At 49.2% G+C, this 22,115-nt stretch overlaps 1 protein-coding gene and 1 long non-coding RNA gene across 2 annotated transcripts; one reads left to right on the top strand and one right to left on the bottom strand.

The window, feature by feature from the left end:
* The first annotated feature begins 1,453 nt into the window (after nt 1-1,453).
* On the top strand, nt 1,454-9,627 carry LOC118535286 (uncharacterized). The gene is made up of 2 exons (XR_004917115.2): nt 1,454-1,515; nt 8,092-9,627. It is a non-coding gene; the product is annotated as an uncharacterized LOC118535286 (long non-coding RNA).
* Nucleotides 4,303-17,135, bottom strand: C6H16orf89 (chromosome 6 C16orf89 homolog). The gene is made up of 8 exons (XM_036091589.2): nt 16,860-17,135; nt 12,717-12,866; nt 11,573-11,723; nt 10,416-10,533; nt 8,838-8,973; nt 8,147-8,251; nt 6,970-7,053; nt 4,303-4,664 (listed from the first exon to the last, which is right to left on the bottom strand). Exons 1-8 carry the CDS (start codon nt 17,068-17,070, stop codon nt 4,501-4,503), a joined length of 1,119 nt encoding a protein of 372 aa, XP_035947482.1. The 5' UTR covers nt 17,071-17,135; the 3' UTR covers nt 4,303-4,500.
* Nucleotides 17,136-22,115: the final 4,980 nt, after the last annotated feature.

The raw sequence follows: 22,115 nt of genomic DNA, 5'->3' as shown, positions 1-22,115 counted from the left end.
GCAGCCCATTGACCAGGACCTGAGGCAGGCAGAGTATAGCATTTCTCCAGTAAGCCCCCAACTATCTTCATGTTAACGCCTTACTAGAAGGAAAAACAACTTTAACTCAGGAATAGTCAGGCCTCCAGTGTCCTGTAAATCTTTAGCATATGAAAGTGCTTTTGGACACCTCCCTTTGTCCTTACCTCCCCCACTTCCAAGTATATAATCAGCCATTCCTCACAACTCTGGTGCAGCCCCTCTTTCTGCCCACGGGTCCTGTCCCTGTGCTTTAATAAAACCACCTTTTTGCACCAAAGACGTCTCAAGAGTTCTTTCTTGGTCGTCGGCTCCGGACCTCACGAACATTCCAAAATGACGTCATTGTCAGTTTGTCGGTTGAGGGAAAGAATACCATGTCCAGGCCGTGCACCCAGTCTTTCCCATCACAGGTGCAATCTGCTTGATTATAACTCTTTCTTTCTTTCTTTCTTTCTTTATTTTTTAAGATTTTATTTATTTATTTGAGAGAGAGAGTGAGAGAGAGAGAGAGCACAAGACGGGGGAGCGGGAGAGGGAGAAGCAGACTCCCCGCTGAGCAGGGAGCCCGATGCGGGACTCGATCCCGGGACTCCAGGATCATGACCTGAGCCGAAGGCAGTCGCTTAACTAACTGAGCCACCCAGGCGCCCCTGTTTCTTTTTTTAAATTTCATTTTATTTTTAAGTAATCTCCACACCCATCATGGGGCTCAAACTCACAACCCCAAGATCTAGAGTTCCATGCTCCACTGACTGAGGCAGTCAGGCGCCCCCTGATTTTAGCTGCTGCTTAATGTCTCTCCCGCCTTGACTGTCATCTCTGAGGACAGAGAGCATGTCTGCTTTTCACTACTTTCCCCTGATACTTTGCATAGTCCTCAGCACACAGTAGGCACTGCACGGATATTTCTTAAATGATGGGAACAGGGCCCTTGTTTGTTCTCAGCTGCATCTCCCATGCCCAGAGCACAGCTTAGCACACAGTAAGTCCTCAGTCACTATTTATTGAAGGGATGGATGGAGGATTTGCCAGGGAATGACATCCTTTGCTCGTAAATAATAGGTGACTGATAAAACCCCAGAGGCAGAGGTGGTGTGGATGCTGGGTTTTCTGAGAAAACTCACTCCTAACAGCCACTGAGTTCATTTAAGCCTCAGACACTGTGCGGGGCTTACCCTGCACCATTTTATCTCAGGAATCCTAGAAGTTGGATGTTATTGTGCTACCCATTATACAGAAAAGTTGGAGGTACAGAGAGGGCAAGCTCCTGACCCAGGGTCACACAGATGTTAGTAGAGGAGGCAGCTTGTTCTGAAGTTTGAGCTCACAACTTTTCCTGTACGTATTTACATCTTAAAGGGAAGTACTTTTAAAAACAATGATTTATTTAACAGAAATACTCTTTTACAGGGGACATTTTTATCTTGAGCGAGGAGCCTATCAGGAACACACTTTTGACAGGAACATTGCTGGAGCACCTAAAGTCACAGTGGGGTGAGTGTGAGCACCAAGGAGGGTGTAGGGGAGCAAATTTTGCCACCCCAAGATATGCGCCTTTGGCATACTGATTATCTTAAGCTGGTTATTTTTAAGAAACTGCAGACACAAGGGAAGCTCTGAAAACAGAATTTACCCTTTTGTAAGTGTGTTTTCGTCTCATTACCAGAAAGAGGGAGATGGCTGACTCTAAATCTCTAGAAACTGTTATCAATAGCGACAGCATGGACTTAAATCTACTCTTGTTTACCGTGCTTTCCCCAGTAACCTCCCACAACTGACCTCCCACCCCCAACATCTTCTCTCGTCTTTAGCTGGAGATGGTATTTAGGGTGATGGCTTAGGCCACTGCAGGGAGTTACTCAGTTTTCCTGGGCCTCTCATGTAGACAGGCAGTATGCACATTATTAAACTTTTTTGTTTGTTTTTCTCCTGTTAATTTGTCTTATGTCAACTTAATTTCCAGACCAGCCAAAAGAATCTTGCAGGGTGGAGGAGGGACATTACTTACACCTCTGAATGCACAATCGAGGCCACTGCCCTGGTGTCAACTGTAGATGTTCCCTTTATCTACCACCTGATGTCATACAGGTCCAGGCCTTGAGGATGCCACAGTTCTCAGCCTTGGCGAGCATCAGCATCCCTTGGGAGCTTGCCAAGGAGGCATGTCCCCAGGCCCCCTCCTGGGGTCTGAATGAGAATCTCTAGGGGCAGGGCTAGAGAATCTGCATGTTTGTTTGTTTGTTTTTTAAAGATTTTATTTATTTATTTGAGAGAGAGAGAGAAAGCATGAGAGGGGGGAGGGTCAGAGGGAGAAGTGGACTCCCCGCTGAGCAGGGAGCTTAATGCAGGACACTATCCGGATCCTGGAACTCTAGGATCATGACCTGAGCTGAAGGCAGACACTTAACTGACTGAGCCACCCAGGCGCGAATCTGCATGTTTAACAAGATTCCTCAAGCTGGTCCTAATGCCAGTGGCCACAGACCACACATTGTGAAACTCCTCTAGGAAGTGAGCCAGTGCTGGGTGTTTAGAATACGAGAAGTGAAGGCCCACCTCCACATCATGTTAAATGCTCATGGGATTCATCTTCAGTGAGAGGCTAAGGTCTGGGGTGGGGGAGTGGTGAAGAGACTCATCCACTGGTATTTTTACCTCTTCTTAGTGCCCTACCGCAGTTGTAATCCAAAGACATGACAATTCAAGTGGGGTTCATCTTGCAAATTTTTCTTCCCATGTCCCAGTTTGCATTAGGATTCCCTTTTCCTGAAAGTGGCTTATAAACCCAGATTTCTGCGACAGTCATCGCCTCCCCTCAACCCCCGCCCTAGTTTGGTAAATTAAACCTTCTAAAAATGTATCAATGTCAGGCTCCAGTGACTAATCCATCCCGAATGCAGGAAGGATGGGGTGAGGCATAATCCCCCCTAATCCGGTTATGTGCTGCCCACCCATCTCTAGGCTGTGTGCCTATCTTGGTAAACTTTGGTTTGTGACGCAGTGTGGAAGAGATCCTTGAAGCATATGGAGTGCCAAGTAGGTATTAAATTCTGGCCCTTGGTTCCTCAAGAAGACTAGCAACTCAAAAGCAAGTCAAACTTGTCAGCGAAATCCAGGACCATTTCTGTGTGCCTGACAACTTAAGAGCACTTGCAGGAAAGCATTCAGGGGCACCAGCAGAGGATTAGACAGAAGAGACTAACTCCCAAGAGAAAGATTTAGAAGAACCACTGCCCCCACCAGATTATTTAGCTGAGCACAGAAGGAGCATGGGTGTTTGAATTCAGATTCTCAAATACAACGCAGTTGTCACATAGGGATGATGAGCAATTATTTTTCACTTCGAAGCAAAGCAAGATGATGGACTTAAAGAACCTTCCAGTCCAAAGGACTGGGTTTTTAGCTGATTTTTCTACCCCAGTCTCCTTTTGACATGTGTCTGTCCTAGCCTGAAATCTGCATCACAGACAGTACCTGGACCCATGATAACGTTCCAGAAGGTCTTTCCTCCAACACTAGATTAGTGTCAGAGTTCCAGGAGATGGTATGTCAGCTGTACTTAGGTAAACCAGATAAATAAATTAAAAGAACTCTAGCTGACATGTTCAGATTTACTCACACTGAAGCAGAACATGAGGGAAGAAGTATAAGCTGGGAATAAGAGAAAAGTTGGCAAGTCAGCTCTCCATGCCCACTGCCTCAGGGACAAGCCCTCCAGGTAATGTGACACCCTCCCTGCTGTGGCAGCAGGTAACACTCACCTGGCTCTTACCATGTTATAGGAATGGTTCTCAGTACCCTACAAAGGTGATGGTCACAGCACTGCAAGTAATCCTGAGGCAGGTGCTGTAATTATCCCAATTGTACTGACGAGGAAACAGTCACAGAGACGCTAAATGACGTTGCCCGAGGACACAGAGCTAATTAGCGGGACAGCTGGGATTTGGACTCAGGGAGCCTGGGCACAGAGCTGCACCATTAACCATGATGCCACCCTGCCTTTTGTAAAATGACATGGCCATGACAGGACGCGACATGGTACTGTAGAGTTCCTCGCGTGGATATAAACATTTTATGTGCTGCCGTTTGTGACCATATCTCAAGTTTAGTCATGACTCGAACTGTTACATTCAGAGACCCTTATTTCTCCCACTGGGAAAGATGGAACCATTGACATCTGAACAAATTGCCTTTAAGACTCAAGTTATGGATCTCCTTGGAGTTTGTGTCGTGACTTGAAACAGAGCCCTAGAAGTTGTCCCCAGGGCTGAGAAACATGACTCAATTGCACTCTGAATTTATTCATCTGCTTCCACACCTGGATCCATCCCCACATCCCCTTCCCTGGCCCTGCTTCCCGAGGGGATGAAGCTGGGTTGCTTTGCTAGTCATTTCTTCTGCTGCCTCCTTGTCAGGGCATGGCCCGGGCATCCAGGATTTAAGGGAGGAAGGATTGACTAATGGCATCTGGCATCCGTTTCATCTTCCAGTGGCAGGCGTGGAAACATTTGTCTCGGCGACTGCGGGTGGCACCAGTGTGGACTGCCACAGCTCTCCATTTGCTGGGGGATATTCAGCCAGGACATAGAGGAAGCCCCCCAGGGCTGCCACAGCCATGGCTGTGTTGTGGGAGGAACAGCCATCTGGGGAGAGAGAGAGTCCTCCCTGTGACTACTGTGTGGTGGCCACAGTTCCGTTATGAGTGCTTTTCGGATGCTTCCCCAGCCAGCCAGATCCTGGGCCAGGCACCCATCCACCAGCTGCTATGAGTGCTGGCCACTAATGACTCCCTTCTCCATAGAAATGACCCCAGCCAGTTGGAGCCTCCTCATCAGGGAGGTTATGCCTCCTCCCAGTGCCTTATTAATACAGGACACAAAAGCCCAGCCTCCCATCTCAGGGGGGTGACTCAGGTACGATTTCCACTCCAGAGCTCCCCTCCCCTGGGATCTGACCTGAGGCCACACCCTTGTCTAGCTCCTTCCCACCTCCCCTTGCTCTCAAACCTTCTAGGACAGCACCCTATTGCCTGTTTTTGCAGACAGGGAAACCGAGGCTCAGGTAGCAGAGCTGAGCTCCGCAGCCCTAGGGGCTCCACAGCTCATTTCTTGACCTTGATAGCCTCTCTCATTGCTGCCTTAGTCTTGCCTGGTCCCAGGTGACCCAGAGCACCTTCCCGACACCGGCCTGAGGCAAGAACACCTTAGATGTTACTTAGTTCCCTAAACCCAAAGTAGGCCACCCATCCTGTGTTTCTGAGCAGGTGGGAGGGAGCCAGGACTTTTCTCTCCCCTCACAGTCTTGGAGAAGGGAAGGACCCCAGCTAGGGCCTTTGGAGGGAGGGAGAATGCAGGTTTCAAGAAGGCTAATTACCCACCCCAGCAGCTCATGCTGTCCTATGCCAAATACCATGGAGCGTGCTTTGTATAGTGATCTGATACTAACCCCCAAGAGCTCTATGAAGGCGGCACTGTTAGGTCCCTATCTTACAGATAAAGAAACTGAGGCTCAGAGAGGTTGAGTGACCCCCACCGTGAGGAAGAAGCAGATTCGAACTCTGACAGCATGATTTCAGATCCTGTGCTCCACATCTCCGTGCTGGCTTCCCCCGGTTCCCCCCGGTCCATGGTGTGCAGGGGGTGTGCACCAGAAGGAAAGAAAGCACCACTGCCTTCTGGGCAGTTTTCCAGACTTGTCAATCTGCAGGGCCCAAGAAGGACCTCGGGCCTTTCTGCAGCTCCCTCTCCAGCCCTCAGGTCGGTCCTACAGTCCAGCTGTCTGCCTCTAGGGGGCAGCCTACCAGCTGGCCATGGGTAGCCACAGGCCCCTGTGTCAGGGGCCTCTGGAAATCTCCTGAGAACTTCTCACCCTTCCCCAGCCCAGCCTTTGGATTTGGGCTTCCACTCCCTTCTCTTGTCTACCTGCAGGCAGATGATGAGGCTTCAGTGGGGCTCATGGGGAGACATTTAGTTACTGGGATCGTTTACCAACCTATGCTGGGCATCTACTAAGGGGGCTGGCTATTCTACCTCCTTTCCTGCTTCTGTCTTGCAGTTATTTATTTTTTATTAATAAAAAAATCAGGTCTTCTCTTCCTTCTTTATCCCTCCCTCCCTCCCATATTAAATCTTGCCTATCTTCCCTTCTCCATATAACTATATCTGACTCTCGGTTTCTCTACACTGGTGGACTGATCACATAAGTTATCATCTCAACCAGGACACTTTGGGGAGGAAAGGGGGCACTATTCATAATGGCTCCAGGACAAGAGGTGTAAGCTGGGGACATCCGGACACGTGGCCATGGGGATTGCACTGGTCACTTGCGGGTTGGCTCAGATTCCCTCCTGCCCTTTTTCGCTCCAAACCACAGTGCACTGACCCTTCCAAACTACATTTCCCAGGATGCCTTACTCATCAGCTTCTGGTTAGGTTTGAGCAATAGCAGACACAGGCTGAAAGAGGACAGAAGACGGGGTATTTCTCCCCGTCTTTGCCTCCTCCATGTCCAACCCCTGCAGGCTCTGCTAACCCCACCTTGCTCCACAGTCCCTCCAGCTCTGCCTCCGGGGAGAGTAGTGGCTTCTTGCAGTGGTTAATCTCTGGGTTTTCTCACTTTTCTGGGTTCACCTCTTGGAACACCTCTGAGAAGAGTTCCCTACATTAAATTCCCTCTGCCTCAAGTTCCTGGTGCAGGTTCTGGTTTTCTGACTTGACCTTGACGGAGAGGGGGTGATCTCTGTGATTTTCAGTAACACGCTGCAACTTCTTTTATGTTCCTTTTCCTGGAGACAAGATCTCTGGACTCCCACTTCTTACCCTGCCCTCCACTTCCCAGACCCAGCCCTGAAGGGATGGCAAGGCACATTTCCACTGACGTCAATCTGTGTGCAGCCTTTCTGGGGTGTCTTGGTTTCATGCCCAGAAGGCTCCCGGGTATTTTCATTACCTGTAAATTGTTTTTCTCGCCTCTTCACTCTTCTCAAAACATGCTGTTGGCGTTGAATGGCTTTTGATAATTCATCTTCAGCAGCTGGGAGAAGAGTAGGAAAGTGACCTTCTTGAGATGGGTTTTCACACATTACTCACCAAACCTCCCCCCCTCACAACACCTCAAGCAACTCAGGTCTTCTCTTGAATCTGGAGGTCCTTCCAGAAGGTTCCTTGAGTGCCTGTCTGCAGATCCTTACACACTGCCTAAATTTGTCATCTACTGATGTTTCTCCAGTTGTAGTCCCCCAACCACCCACATCAGAACAGCAGGAGGAGCTTCTTAAAAATGCAAGTTCCACAGGCGCACCTTCTACCTGCTGAATCTGTAGGTCTGGGGCCTGAGAATCTGCATTTTTATCGACTCCTCAGTTTTGAGAACAGACGCTCTTATTTCAAAAGCTTTGCCTCCTTGAGCATCCCAAGCTTCAGCATTTATTGGGAGCTGCCTCTGTACCATGCACAGGACAGGTGCTTTCCCATATATTATGTCTACTCTTCACAGCTCAGGAAGGAGATTATTATACTAATTTATTTACAGATGAGGAAATCAAGGCTTAGCGAGGTGAAGTGACTTACTGCAAAGAGGACCAGCTGCCCAGTATCACACAGCTGGAAAGGGGCTGTGTCCTCTCTGCCTCTGCTTCTATGTCACCTGCTCCAGGCGTCTCCCCTGAATACTCCTGCCCAAAGAACCTTCTTCCATATTCTTTTCTTTCTCAGCCTGTTGTCTCCTTCACAGCCCTTATCAGAACTTGCAATTATCTCACTTATTGGTTAATTTAGATGGTTTCTGCCTCTCTTCTTCAGGGCCCTAGTATTCCCTGGAGCCTAGAACAGTGTCTGGTACAGAGCAGGGGCTCAGGGGATACTCACTGAAGCAATAGATTTGTTCATGCAGGTGCAGGGGGCCATCATCTTCCAATGAGACTGTCTCCCACTCTGCAAAATTTTGGCTTCCAAAGGTCCAAGCCCATTTCCATATGTGTGTGTTCACATGTGTGCTTGCATGCATATACATGTTGCGAATCTCTCTCTGAGCCACTAAGACCACTGTATCACCTTTCTTCACTTGGCCTAGAAACCCAGCCCCCTACCAGCCTCCTGCTCCCAGCCAGGGTGGAAGTGCAGCTCACCAGGCCTCCCGAAACATCCTTCCTGCGGCTTCTGCCAGTTGAGAATGGCCTCCAGCCACCGGAGCTTGTAGAAATCCAAGAAGCCACCGATTCCACAGAACATGACTGGAAGCAAAAGACCCTCTACAGGCCTGCCCTCCAGACCCACCTGCTCCCACTGCCCAAGGCTGCACAGTGCCCCCTGCCTCCTCCCGCCAGTGGGTGGGTACTCAGTGTAGTGGCTGGAAGAAGGCAGCTGCCAGGCTAGGTCCTGCCTCCCATTTAGGGCCTTCATGGGAGTCCCTTAAGAGTCAGGGTCAGTAGAGGGATCTAGACACCCAAGCCAAGGAGCAGCCACTCAGAGACCCCTTTTCTGCCTCATCTCTGAGCTAGCCTGTCAGTCCAGAGCTCCATCACTAGGTCGGCCTTTCGGGGCAGGAAGCAGTCACATCATGGCAGATAAAATATAGGATGCCCAGTTAAATTTGAGTGTCCAATAAACACAAACGCAAATTTTAAAGCATAAGCATAAATCGGAATGTTCAGGATAAACTTATACTAAAAATATATATTCAGTTTATCTGAAGTTCAAATTTACTTGGGCACCCTGTATTTTTTTTGCTAAATCTGGCAGCCCTACTGTGTGTGTGTGTGTTTGCGTGTGCAGGCACACCCCTCTGCTTTGTCCCCAGAGAGGAATGCCAGGGCTCACTGTTCTCCATGAAGATGTCCCGGGTGGGGTAGGCATATCCGATGGCCTCAGCTCTCCGGTTCAGGTCCATCATGTTGGCACAAAAGAGGTTCATGTAGTGCTGGCTCTGGCAGAACAGTCCCCCTGTGCATCCTTTCTGAGGGGAACAAACAGCCAGAAGGATGGGTGACAGACCTGTACTCTGCTATAGGGGAAGACTTGTAGTTCTGAGATGGTCTGGTAGGTGGCTGCCTTTGGGGCAGGTCTTTCCCCTTTTCCCAGAATTTCTTCCCCATTTACACCCCTGGACTGCTTGGGGCTCTGTCCCAGTGGGGGGCGGGGGGGATCAGAAAGAGCTGGGTTTGAGTCCCGGCTCATCCACTCAGGGGCTGTGTGACCTTAGCTTGCTAAGTTAACCTTTCTGAGCCTCAAGGGTCTTAGCCACAGGGAAAGGGCAATGTGTCTGGGATCTGCACCAGAGGTGCTCACTTGGATGGGTGGTACCATAGTTAGGAAGTGCCCAACACAGGCCTGACACTGGAGCGTTATAGCCATTAGCTGCCGTCACATTCAGATTCCAGGCTAACCCAGCTGGCTAGCTTCAGTGCTGCTCAAAGTGTGGGCCATAGACAGGTCTCAGGGACAGAACAGGAGATGAGAAGGGGCTTTGGCAATTTCTGTAACAATGTGTTAGAGTAGCTTTCTACCTGTTGAATCTAATAATATTCCTCGTAATTTGATTTTTATTGTATTTACAGAAATACTGGATAGTGACAGCTTGCAAATAAATAATAAAAAATTTTTTTAAAAACCTACCTAGGGTGGGAGGATGGGTTAGCCTGGTGATGGGTATTGAGGAGGGCACGTTCTGCATGCATGGAGCACTGGGTGTTATGCACAAACAATGAATCATGGAACACTATATCTAAAACTAATGATGTAATGTATGGGGATTAACATAACAATAAAAAAATTAAAAAAAAAAAGAGAGAACAAACAGACAAAAAAAACAAAACAAAACAAAACCTACCTAAAACATTAAGTACCTTCTCAGCCAAGAATTTCTGCACATGGAATAACCTCTTTCAATGGAGATAATGAGCCTTAGCTTTCTATATGGGGAAATACATATGTTTAAAAATTATCATTATTTAGTGAAGTTTGAACTCTTGGGCTTGGAAGAGCATTGGGTGCTGCAGAGGTGGGGGTGGGGCTGGTTTGTCTTGGTTTGGTTTTCTAGAAGCTGCTATGGACCAGATGTTCTAAATCCTTTTCCATTTGTTATTGTTTACTGAGTTCTTTCTGCTGCTTCTCTTTTACTCTTTCTCTTTGTTTTCCTGATGCCTACGACCCAGTTTAGCATGCAATTCGATCTGTCCAATGAGAATCCCAAATCCTGCCCCCCCCACCCCTAGTTTGGTTCAATGTTATATCGGACAGATGGCAGGCTACTCTTACTTCTCCCTCCTGATGTCCAAAGCACAAGTCCAAAACCCTGCTTATTTTCTTGGTGTGTAGCATACAAACCACACTGCCACAAGCCCCTTTTTATCTTTCTCTCTCCTCTATGTGCGTGGCTGGCCCCCGCCGGGCACTTACCATTCTTGCCAAGAGGAAGAAGAGCAGCTGGTGGGACAGGCAGTAGCCTGAGCAGCCGGGCTTGGTCATGAGGGTCCTGCAGAAGTCTGAGAGCCTGCAGGGCTGGCTGCTGTCTGTCCTGGGGAAGAAGTGGTTCAGGCCCCAGAGAAGGGTGCCCTAAACGAAGCCTGAGGACATGGAGTCTTCCCTGGTCCCTGTTCCCCCACTAGCTATTAGAACCCCAGTAGGCTCCAGGCACCCAGCTGTGCACAAGGGGTTGCTGGATAGCACACAGGGGTACTGTGTCTTGATTTGCTAAATCAGTACCCCAGCACAGGGGAGGCGACCCTGGAGTTATCCTGGGTTGGGTGAGCTCCAGGGGGCTGTGACTTGCTATTGCTCCGTGGGACTCCCAAGTATGGTCTTTCCCGTCACTGCCCTATACAGCAGTTCTCTGAACCTAGGGCTGATTCAGGGCTGGCTCCAAGCCTACTGCACAGCAGGATGAAATGGTGAGCTTAACTCGGCTGTACTCCTGCTTGCAGAGACCTACAGCCCAGGGAGGGAGGCAAAACCCTAGACAAATGTAAATTGTATCTGTGGCTACCAGTGGTGCTAGGAGAACCCGCCTACTCGGGGAGCTCAGCCTTGTGCAGTGGGGTCAGGGAAGGTTCTGGAGGAAGGATGCTGGAGGTGGCTCTGAAGTGTAAGCAGGGTTACTTAGGCAGGGGGGTGGGGTGGGGCAGGGTGGGAGGAAGCCCACAAATGCCAGCCGGGCACAGTAAAGGTTTAGAAGTGGGACAGAGTAGGTCCTTTTGGGAGTCTGACAAGAGCCCCAGGGGCTGGTTTAGAGGGGCCTGGAGACCTGGAAGGGCAGCAGGAGCTGGGGCTTTGTTCTGAGAACAACAGGAAGCTTCACACTGGGGGCGGGATGTTCAGATATGTTTTTTGAAAGGATCCCTTTGGTGTGAGAGACCAATGGGGTGTGTGGGGGGGAAGTGCAGGGAGTGGGGGGCAGCTTAGGTGCAATGAGGGTGGGAGAGGTTGGTGTCTGGGTGGCTAGTGGGGTGGTGGCTGTGCCTGGTTTTGCACAGGGACTTAGCAGGTGGGACAGGAGGACAAGCAGGGAGCAAGTGGTTTTGGGCTTTTGGGAAGCGGGGCAAGTGCAGGGGGCCCACCCTGTTCCCAGCAGCTGCACCAGACACGAATCACTGTGTTCCTCTGAGAAGGAGTCCCGTGGTTCAAACGTGGGGTAGACCATGGAAGCATCTGTGCTGGTCCAGACATGCGGAAGCTTCCAAAACCCAGGCTGGATGATTGGCTGGAACTCTGGTAGAGAGGTGGGGTGAGGGGAAAACACCCAGGAGCAGTGGGCCATGCCTTGCCTAACTGTACCCAGGCTCTTGCAGCCCAAGCGCAGGAATTGGGTGTCCCTGCCCAGGTAGCCCTGACCACACAGAAGCCTGCTCAGGACTCTGAGCCTTGCCTGCTGGTTGCACATTATGTTTGAAACACTCAGGAAGCTCCTCTTCTAAAAAAAAAATTTTTTTTTTTAATCAGTAGGAATTGGGGTGCCTGGGTGGCTCAGTCGGTTAAGCTTCTGCCTTCGGCTCAGGTCATGATCCCAAGGTCCTGGGATTGAGCCTGGAGTCTGGCTCCCTGCTAGGCAGGGAGTCTGCTTCTCCCTCTCCCTCTGCCCCTCCCCACAGCTCATGCTCTCTCTCTCTCAAATAAATAAATAAAATTTAAAACAAAAACAAAAACAAAAACAGATGCCAAGGGACTTCTTTTAGGGTGACACAGGTTGGGATGGTCTTAAGGGCCAGGCCTGGGAGAGAATGGGGCATGTGGAGATCAGAGCTACGTAGAGAGGGCTGGGGTGTGGTCATGTGCAGCCCGGCCATTGCTGAGAAGGAAGGGTGTGCTGGCTAATTATCTCCCCATTCACTCACACACACCTGACTGGAAGCTGGGAGTCTAGGAGGCTGGACAAGCATGAGGGGCTGGTTTTATAAGTTGCCCCCCTCTACCACCCCCAGGAATGATTCACGCCAGGCTTATAGGGTGGATCAGAGAGATACTAGCAGGATGCTATATTTAGTGCACAAAGGGCTGAATTACTTTTGAGATATCCCACTCTCTGGGACAGACCAGACCCTCCCCTCTGGTCTAGGATGAAGGCTCCCAAGCCTGGGGTGAGCTGAACAAGGGGAGGCACGTTCCCTACTCCCAGCCACCCCCCACTCCGCCCCACCATTCACCGGAGGAGTGCCCCCAGATGCTGTGTTCCTGAAGTAATGGGACTCTACCCCCTGCTATTACCTCTTAGGTACTTGGGGTCACTCAGCTTGAGGTAGAAGATGGATCTGTGAAGGAGAGGCACTAGCTTTTCCACCAGCTTCCCCACACGCAGGCTCAGCCACTGCAGCTGGGGGTCCCGGGCCCACTTTTCCTGAACACCTTTTAGCTGCACTGGAAAAGAAAAGACTTCATTCATTCCATCAATTGACAAACCATTTGGGCAGGAAAGATTATCCTAACTTATAATGCTTAGTGAGCGTCTCTGCCTCTTCCAGTTCCTGAGAGGAAAGAATTGGCTGAACTTATTGGAAATTAGGCCTTGTGGGGCTCAGCTGGGTGATGGGGGTGGGGCTAGTGTGCTGGAAGTTGGCAGCTAAGAGTTTGATTTCTGGAGGTGGGCCTGAGTTCAGATCGTGACTCTAATATTTTCTTGTTGGGTGACCAGAGAAAGATATTTAATTTCTTTCCATTTTACTTGCTTCATCTATAAAATGGGGGTAATGATGATCCTTACTTCTTAGAGTGGGGGGTTGTAAGGATTAAATGAACTAATGCATAGAGAGGGCTTAGCATTGTCCACAGTGCAAAGTAAGCACTTAATAAAGTTTAGCTATAAGTATTAATTAGGGAGATCTAAGGTTTGCTGTACAGGAATGAGGAAGGGATTCAGATGCTGGGTGAAGAGCTGCTGTGTACAGTTGAGCAGGTTGTATACTGCACAAGGGCAGCGTATATTCCTATCATGGGTTTGTATATGTATTAAGACAATTTTCCAGCAGATGGCAGGCAAGTGACTTGAGGAAGGAGACATCTTTTTCTAATTTTCACAGAGGTGCCTTTTGGAGTAGCAGTGGTTCTGCAGGGGTGGGAGAAAATGGTGATGGTGGGGAGATAAGAGGTGGTCGAGAGAGGAGATGTGAGGGAAAGCCTCAGCACAGGGCCAAGAGGGTGAGAGATGGCCTGAGTTCAGGTAGAGAACTTTGATGGGGAGGGCGGATGAGGTTTAAGAGGGTGCTAAGCAAGTCTTGTGGGGTGATGGGCTCCGTAACACTCTTCTCCAGTCTTGGTTCTCTCCCCGCACTTGAACCTAGGCTGTCTGCTTCCGAAGACTTGTTCCAGACTGCCTGGCTCAGGTGGAGGGTATTGTGCTGGCACCCAGAAGGGGTAGCCAAGTCAGCAGTGAGGTTCACCCAATCTGGCCTCATGATGGTATATTTGTCCCTGCCTGTGCGGCTGCTGCTGCCACCTTCTGGATCACCCTCCTGGCTGGCAGGGGCAGCTGGAGGGACCCTTTTCTCTCTTAGGGTCAACGTCCACTTGCCTAGCCCCAAGCAGAAAGGATTTGGGAGATCAACAGGTATCTTGTTGCTACTGGACCCCCCAGAACGTGAAGCTCTTCTCTCTGTCCCGGGAGGCTGAGAATGAAGATAGGACCCTCATGTGAGTGCTGTGGCAGCCAGCTGGTTTTCATACCCTTTCAAGCCCCTCCTGCACTGTATGGGGCTGACCCTCGAAACCAATAACAAATTGGGGAAATGATGGTGTGTGACCTCCAAAGCTTGGTTGTAGAAGACGTTGAGCCTTCTGCCTTGCTCTCTCTGAGGTCACTTGCTCTGGGGGAAGCCGGCGGCCATTGTGAGGGCACACAAGTAGCCGTACGGCGAGGTCACATGGTGAGTAGTTGAGGCCTCCAGGAACCTGCCAGCACTAACTTGCCAGGCCTGGGAGTGAACGGGGTGGCTCCTCTGGCCCCAGTCAAGCCTTCAGATGATCACACCCCTGGCCAACATCTTGACTCCAACCCTATGTGAGACCCTGAGCCAGAACCACCTAGACCAACTGTTCCCAGATTCCTGACCAACAGAAATGGTGAGATGGTAACTATTTTGTTGTTTTATGCAGCTAAATTCAGGGAGAATTTGTTATGCATCAGTAGGTTATTGCAAAGGGATAGGGCAGAGCTGTGGAGAGGAGAGGAGGGGGTGGCCCTGGTCTAAGGCTGTTGTGTGGTGTCGGCTTGGGCCGCCGCTTCCCTCCTTTCCAGCCACCTCGACCCTGTAGTGATTCAGACGATGGGTGCTGAGTCAGACAAAGCAGGGTTCTAAGCCCACTGCCTACACTTGCTTGCTGTGTGACCTTGGACATTCTCTAAAGCCTGTCCCCTCCTTGGTAAAAAGGGGACAATCATAATGAACTTACCTCAAGAATTGTGGGGAGAAGTCAGTGAAATACCCCACACGAGCGTTTACATTGTGCCAGTGCTTAGTGTGTACTTAGTGAACCTTATCTTTTATTATCTCATGGACCCCACAAAGCACATGGCCAAGGGAACCACCTGCCCTTCCCTTCTCTCTCCATAAGGAAACAACAGGCCCATGGGATGGCTATTGACAAAAGCCTGTTGCCTTGTTCCAGGAATGTTTATTCAACTGCTGCTTGGATGGAGCCCAGTGCTGTGCCTGGCATCTAGGGTGGTCAGAAAAGTCAATACAATGCCCACCCTCCCCTCAAGGGCTGCTAGAGCAGGTGGATTTGAGTACTAGACCCCCTGCCTATCAGCTGTGAGGTGTAGGGAGGTTACTGAACCTCTCTGTGCCTCAGAGTCCCCACCTGCAGAGAGAGCAAAACAGAGCACTTCCCTCTCTAGGCTGTTTGGCAATTACATGCAGTCAGTATCCAGGTAACATCCAAAGGCACATTTGCCAGGCCACATGCCAGGCTTTGTGGGCCCCTTCCTTTAAGAAAAAAATAGATTAGGGGCACCTGGGTGGCTCAGTCGTTAAGCGTCTGCTTTCGGCTCAGGTCATGATCCCAGGGTCCTGGGATCGAGCCCCACATCGGGCTCCCTGCTCTGCAGGAAGCCTGCTTCTCCCTCTCCCAGTACCCCCTGCTTGTGTTTCCTCTCTCGCTGTGTCTCTCTCTGTCAAATAAATAAAAAATCTTTAAAAAAAACAATAGATGAAAGTCTTACAGTCTTATGACTATATTAGGATAAAGATGGATATGTTGATATTATATATTAGAGCATTCTCCTTGATTTAAAAGTTCATTTTTATTCCTTCTGACTTTAACAGAAATCAAAACAGGGCGCCTGGGTGGGTCAGTCGGTTAAGTGTCTGCCTTCGGCTCAGGTCATGATCTCAGGGTCCTGGGATTGAGCCCCGCATCAGGCTCCCTGCTGAGTGGGGAATCTGCTTCTCCCTCTCCCTCTGCCCCTCTCCCCTGCTCATGCTCTCTCTCTCTCTCACACACACACGCTCTCTCTCAAATAAAAAAAAAAAAAAGAAAAATCAAAACATTTTCATGGGCCTCTGTAAATATCCTGTGCCTAATGGGGAAGCCAGGCCTGTGGTTTATTACTATTATTCATTTCTAGAGGCATTATAAGACAGGGCTGGGATTAAATGGAGACCCTGGTCCTAGCCTGAGAGATCTTGGATCTTGGGGGTCTCCAGGATGCTGCCTGGAGGTTCAGGGATGTGGGGAGGACACCGGGAGGCCAGGCACAGAAGCAGACCTGTCCCAGAGCCCCTCCTCCTGCTGGGACCTGGAGTCCAGGTGGGTGGGGGTGGCAAGCTGCACTGGCCACCCAGAGGGGGTGATGTGAAAGGGGGGCCAGCCAGAGCTCCAGGCTGATACCAAGTCAGCTCTTTGTCGCTTAGGTCAAGGTGGCCTTCAGAGAGGAGCTTCCTGCAACCTGAAGTGTGTGTTGCATGGTTCCCTGTTTGCCTTGGCCTATTGCCAGGTCTTCTAGAGGATCTTATATCCCTGAAAGCTGAACAAACACTTGGCTCTTTTCTTGGAGCCTTCAGGTGGCTTTGGCTGGAAGTGGGGGAATGGAGTTGGAGCCTGATCTTGAGGGTTCCTGGTTTTGTCCACAGCTGCCCTCCCATAAATGCCCCTTGAAAGGGCACACTCCCTCTGCCCATCTTGTTCATGACATATCAGGATTAGCACTGTCAAACGAATCATTTCCTCCCAGGAAAATAATAATTTCCAAATCTTTTCCCATGTGGTTTCTGAATCCTTTTTGCTTCTAAAATAATTGAGTATAGCAGGGCCCCAAAACACCCAAAAGGAGCAAGCCTTCCAGCAGAGCAAGGAGGTGACTGGCTGAGAACTGGTTTTCCGGTGGCCAGTCCAGGAGAACGAGAGTGCACCCACCTTCCAGCACCCGGAACCCCACCACGCCGTCTAGGTTGATTTCAGGCAGCCTCTTCTTCAGGAAGGAGGTGGCTCTCTCCAGCGCTGAGAGGATAAGGCCCACGATGGCGGCCTTGCCCTCTGGGGTGTCCGGTGGTGCCAGTGGGGAGGGCTGCAGAGGTGGTGGTGTTGCCATCAGCAAGAGCAGGAGCGTGAGCCCTGGGCTGGACATGGCTGGTCCGCTGCCTGAGGCTGGTCGAGTGGTTCAGCCTCGGGCAGCCCACCCCCACATACCCTCCTCCTGTCCCTTCCTCCTTGTCCCTCCCCTGCAGAGCTGGAGACAATTGGCGGGCGGGGCTGACCCAGCAGCTTGGGGTGGCCTGGGCAGAGGGCCATGGGAATGGCCGCTGGAGGGGTCTGCCTGCGGGGGGTGGGTGGGGGTGTGGGCAGTGGTCAGGCCAGCCCTGGAGTGGAGCCAGCTGGCTGCAAGGTCCCACCCTTTCCTCTTCATTCCTGATTCTCCAGGCCCATGGGCTACATCTTGGATCTACCAATTGCAGTTATACTCCAGAAATCTAAAGCACAGAAACTTAAAGGTTTTTGCTTTTTGTTTTTTTTTTTAAATACGTTTGGGATAAGCTTGTTTGAAGGCACATCTACCAGAACTGACAGAAGATTCCTTAGGGCATCTCCTGCCCAGTAGAAACAGAATATGAGCTGCAAAGGCAAGCCACGTGGGCACTTAAATATTTTCTAGTAGCCCCAGCGTGGAGCTCAACAGGGGGCCCAAACTCATAACCCTAAGGTCAAGACCCGAGCTGAAATCAAGAGTCGGACACTTCACTGACTGAGCCACCCAGTGCCCCAGGTGAAATGAATTTTAATGATCTATTTTATTTGAACCAGTGGATCCAAAACATCATTTCAACTTGTAATCAATATCAAATGAGTAACTTTGTAACATTTTTTTATTTTATATATTTTTAAGATTTTTTATTTATTTGAGAGAGAGAGAGAGAGAGAGAGCATGGGAAGGGGGAGGGTCAGAGGGAGAAGCAGACTCCCCGCCAAGCAGGGAGCCCCATGTGGGACTCGATCCCGGGACTCCAGGATCATGACTCGAGCTGAAGGCAGTCGCTTAACCGACTGAGCCACCCAGGCGCCCCTGTAACATTTTTTTAAAATATCAGTTTTCTCAAATGAAGTCTTTGAAATCTGGCATTTTATACTTGAGGCACATTTCAACACAGGCTAGCCTCATTTCAAGAGCCCGACAATCACATGCGGCTGCTGTATTGGACAGTGAAGACTTAGAGCCCTTCTTTGGCTCATTCAGTGTGAAAGCATATCTTTTTCTCTGCAGAAATTTTTTTTTTAAACATTTATGCATTTATTTTAGAGAGAGAGCTCAAGCGTGGGGGGGGGCAGAGGGAGAGGAGGAGGAGAGAGAGAGAGAGAGAGGGAAGCAGACTCCCCACTGAGTGGGGAGCCCCACATGGGGCTCGATCCCATGACCCCGAGATCACGACCTGAGCGAAAACCAAGAGTTGGATGTTCCACCAACTGAGCCACCCAGGTGCACCCCCTGCAGAAATTTTAATGTTGGTTTACTGGGTGCTGTCCTGAACCTTGCTGGATGGTTACATGTACATGCACCACATTGCCTTTCTAAAATCTAAAGTTCTTTTTTTTTTTTTTTAAAGATTTTATTTATTTATTTGACAGAGACAGAGATAGCGAGAGCAGGAACACAAGCAGCGGGAGTGGGAGAGGGAGAGCAGGCTTCCTGCCGAGGAGGGAGCCCGATGTGGGACTCGATCCCAGGACCCTGGGATCATGACCTGAGCTGAAGGCAGACACTTAATGACTGAGCCACCCAGGCACCCTAAAATCTAAAGTTCTGAATGCAGAAACATATCTGGCCCCAAGAGCTTCAGTTAACAGATTACAGATCTGTAAAAAAAAATTATAAAAATACCGCCACTAAAATATGCATCTTGACTCCTTGTGGGCACGCTGTAGGTCAACCATTTAATTTCATTCTTGTCCCTCCCTCCCCCACCCCTATCAGCCTTTTTATACATTTTTTTCCTGAACATTTAAAAATGACAGCTTTATTGAGATATAATTCACATACCATAAAATTCGCCCTTTTAAAGTGTACAATTCAGCAATGTCTTTTAAAGTAGATTCACAAGGTTGCTCAACCACCACCACAGTCTGACTCTGAAACATTTTCGTTCCCCCCAAAAGAAACCCATCCCCATTAGCAGTCACTCTCCACTCCCACCCCTGCCTCCTCAAACTGCCCAGCCTCTGGCAACCACAAATCTACCTTCAATTTCTATGGATTTGCCCATTCTGGACATTTCATAGAAATGGGGAATTATTTAACATGTGACCTTTTGTGTCTGACTGCCTTCATTCAGCATAATGTTTTCCAGGTTCATCCATGTTGTAGCATGAATCAGGACTTCATTCCTTTTTATGGCTGAGTAACATCCCATTGTATGGCTAGATCACATTATGTCCTATTCATTCATCAGTTGATGGACATATGAGTTGTTTCCATCTTTCCGCTATTGTGATTAATGCTACAATAAACATTTGTTTGTAAGTTTTTGTTTCAACACCCGTCTTCGGTTTTCTTGGGGATATACCTAGGATGCAGTTGCTGGATCCTGTGATGACTCTATGTTTGACTTACTGAGGAACCACCAAAATATTTTCCACAGGGGCTGCATCATCTGACATTCCTACCAGTGATGTATGAGGGTTCCTCATGTTTTTGTGTGGTCACCCCCTGACATTTTAATACTGCAGTTATACTACATCTTTGTGTACTCTATCTGTGCCTTATACATAGAGTTAAGTTTCTTTCCCTCCCCAACAACCATTTTTTATTCCCTTGGGTGCATCATTGAGAATGAATGTTCCAGGTGAAGTTTGTCACTATCATCACTTCAGTTAATCCTTACAACAGCCTCTGAAGTGGGTCCTATTCTTTTTTTTTTTTTTTAAGATTTTATTTATTTAGGGGCGCTTGGGTGGCTCAGATGGTTAAGCGTCTGCCTTCGGCTCAGGTCATGGTCCCAGGGTCCTGGGATCGAGCCCTGCATCAGGCTCCCTGCTCCTCAGGAAGCCTGCTTCTCCCTCTTCCACTCCCCCTGCTTGTGTTCCCTCTCTCGCTGTGTATCTCTCTGTCAAATAAATAAATAAAATCTTTAAAACAAAACAAAACAAAAGATTTTATTTATTTACCTGAGAGAAAGCAAGAGAGAGAGCACAAAGGGAGAGGGAGAGGAAGAAGCAGACTCCCCACTGAGCAGGGAGCCCAATGTGGGGCTCGATCCCAGGATTCTCAGATCATGACCTGAGCCAAAGGCAGATGCTTAACCGACTGAGCTGCCCAGGCATGCAAGTGGGTCCTATTCTTATCCCCTTTTATAACTTAAAATCTGAGGCTCTAGGGGACAGGGTAAATGACTTCTTGTGACCTAGTGTCTCACAGCTAGTATGAGGTGATGCAGGAATTCCAACGCCTGAGTCCACATCTTAACCATCAGGTGATCCTGCTAGGGTTCAACCTCTGGTCTCTGGAAGGGGAAACAATACCCTCCTGACCTTTGGGAGGACTGAATTTCACATGTGATGTATGTCAAATGGGCAGGCAGCACCTCTGGCTGTTGATGCATCTTGCTCCTTTCTCCCTAGAGAAGCAATCCCAACTCCTTTGCCAACCAGGGTTTCATCTTCTAGAGCACAGCATTTACTCTTGGTTTGTCATAACCATGGCACCTGGTCCTTATCCTCTTAGATCATCAGAGCAGGAGGGGCTGTCTGAGATGGGAAGTCCCCTCCTTTAATTACAGGTCAGGAAAGTCAACTGATGGAGAATGACTTGCTCAGGATCATGAAACCCACAAGGCTGAGGTCTCCAGATCCCAGCTGCATCCCACCAAAAGAGCGTGGACAGAGTGGGCAGGGTGTGTACTCCAGCCCCCAGCCCTTGCACCTGCAACTGAGGGACTAAAGAGGCTGCCCTCATCTGTCTGCCTATCCCTCCCATATTTACTCATCTTTCCTTACCCTCTTTAGCTAAATTTTCAAGCCCTGCCTCTGTCACATACTAATGGTGTGATCTTCAATGTTCTTGTTGGTAAAAAAAAAAGGACTCACAAGGCTATTGTGAGAAGCAAATGAGACACACATGCCAAGTCTTGAGCTGGGCTCTAGGGACATGGGAACCACATCTGCAAGGTGCTGCCCTGTCTAGGCTCTTATCAAAGGAGGAGGTGCTGTTTTGTTTCTTTGTCCAGTGCATGAGTGAGTGAAGCAGCTTGAGGGCAGCGAGGGTGGCTTCACCAAAATGCTCTCAATGTTTCCCAGCAAGAGGACCCCTTTCAAAGTTAAAAGGCTCTCCCATGGACACACACTAAACTCGTGAGTGTGTCTACTTTAGGAGGTAAAACGAGAAGGTCAGTGGGAAAAATTTTCCTTAACCACATATACTTGAAATCGTTTTCTTTAAAAAATTTTTTGTTATGTTAATCACCATACATTACATCATTAGTTTTTGATGTAGTGTTCCATGATTCATTGTTTGTGCATAACACCCAGTGCTCCATGCAGAACGTGCCCTCTTTAATACCCATCACCAGGCTAACCCATCCTCCTACCCCCTCCCCTCTAGAACCCTCAGTTTGTTTTTCAGAGTCCATCGTCCCTTCTTTGTCCTTTTCCCTTTCTCTTTATAAACATTTTATTCAAGTACAACATAGGTCCTGAAAAATGAACAAGTTTGCTGCTTAATGAATTTTCTCAAAAGGACCACACCCACCTCACCAGCACCCAGATCCAGAAAGACAACATGACGAGCCCTATTCCACCAGCTCCGTATTGGCCCCCTCCCACTCACACCCCCTCCTCCAAGGCAGGTCACTCTCCTGACTTCTAACAGCAAAAGGGAGTTTTTTGTTTTTTTTAAGATTTATTTATTAGAGAGAGAGAATGCACGCACAAGTGGGGAGACAGGCAGAGGGAGAGGGAGAGAGAGGATCTCAAGCTGACTCCCGGCTGAGCGTGGAGCCCCCTCCAAGGCTCCATCTCCCGACCCTGAGATCATGATCTGAGCTGACATCAAGACACACTTAAGCGACTGGACTAAGCCATCCAGGCGCCTCTAAAGGGTAGTTCCATTTATATAAATTAACTCCAGCCAGTATGTACTCTGGCATTTGGTCTCTTTTCTCAACATTATGCTTATGAGATTCATAC

This window comes from Halichoerus grypus, chromosome 6 (assembly GCF_964656455.1).
Source record: "Halichoerus grypus chromosome 6, mHalGry1.hap1.1, whole genome shotgun sequence".
NCBI classification, from domain to species: domain Eukaryota; kingdom Metazoa; phylum Chordata; class Mammalia; order Carnivora; family Phocidae; genus Halichoerus; species Halichoerus grypus.
This window is presented reverse-complemented; position numbering and strand designations above follow the sequence as displayed.

Excerpts from the sequence above, each read along its gene's own strand:
- C6H16orf89 (XM_036091589.2), bottom strand. The coding sequence starts at position 17,070 with ATGTCCAGCCCAGGGCTCACGCTCCTGCTCTTGCTGATGGCAACACCA. Across the intron at positions 10,534-11,572 it reads GTGCAGCTGCTGGGAACAGG|GACAGACAGCAGCCAGCCCT; the intron begins GTGGGCCCCCTG and ends CTTCTTCCCCAG. Across the intron at positions 4,665-6,969 it reads GCGAGAAAAACAATTTACAG|ATGGCTGTTCCTCCCACAAC; the intron begins GTAATGAAAATA and ends CTCTCTCCCCAG.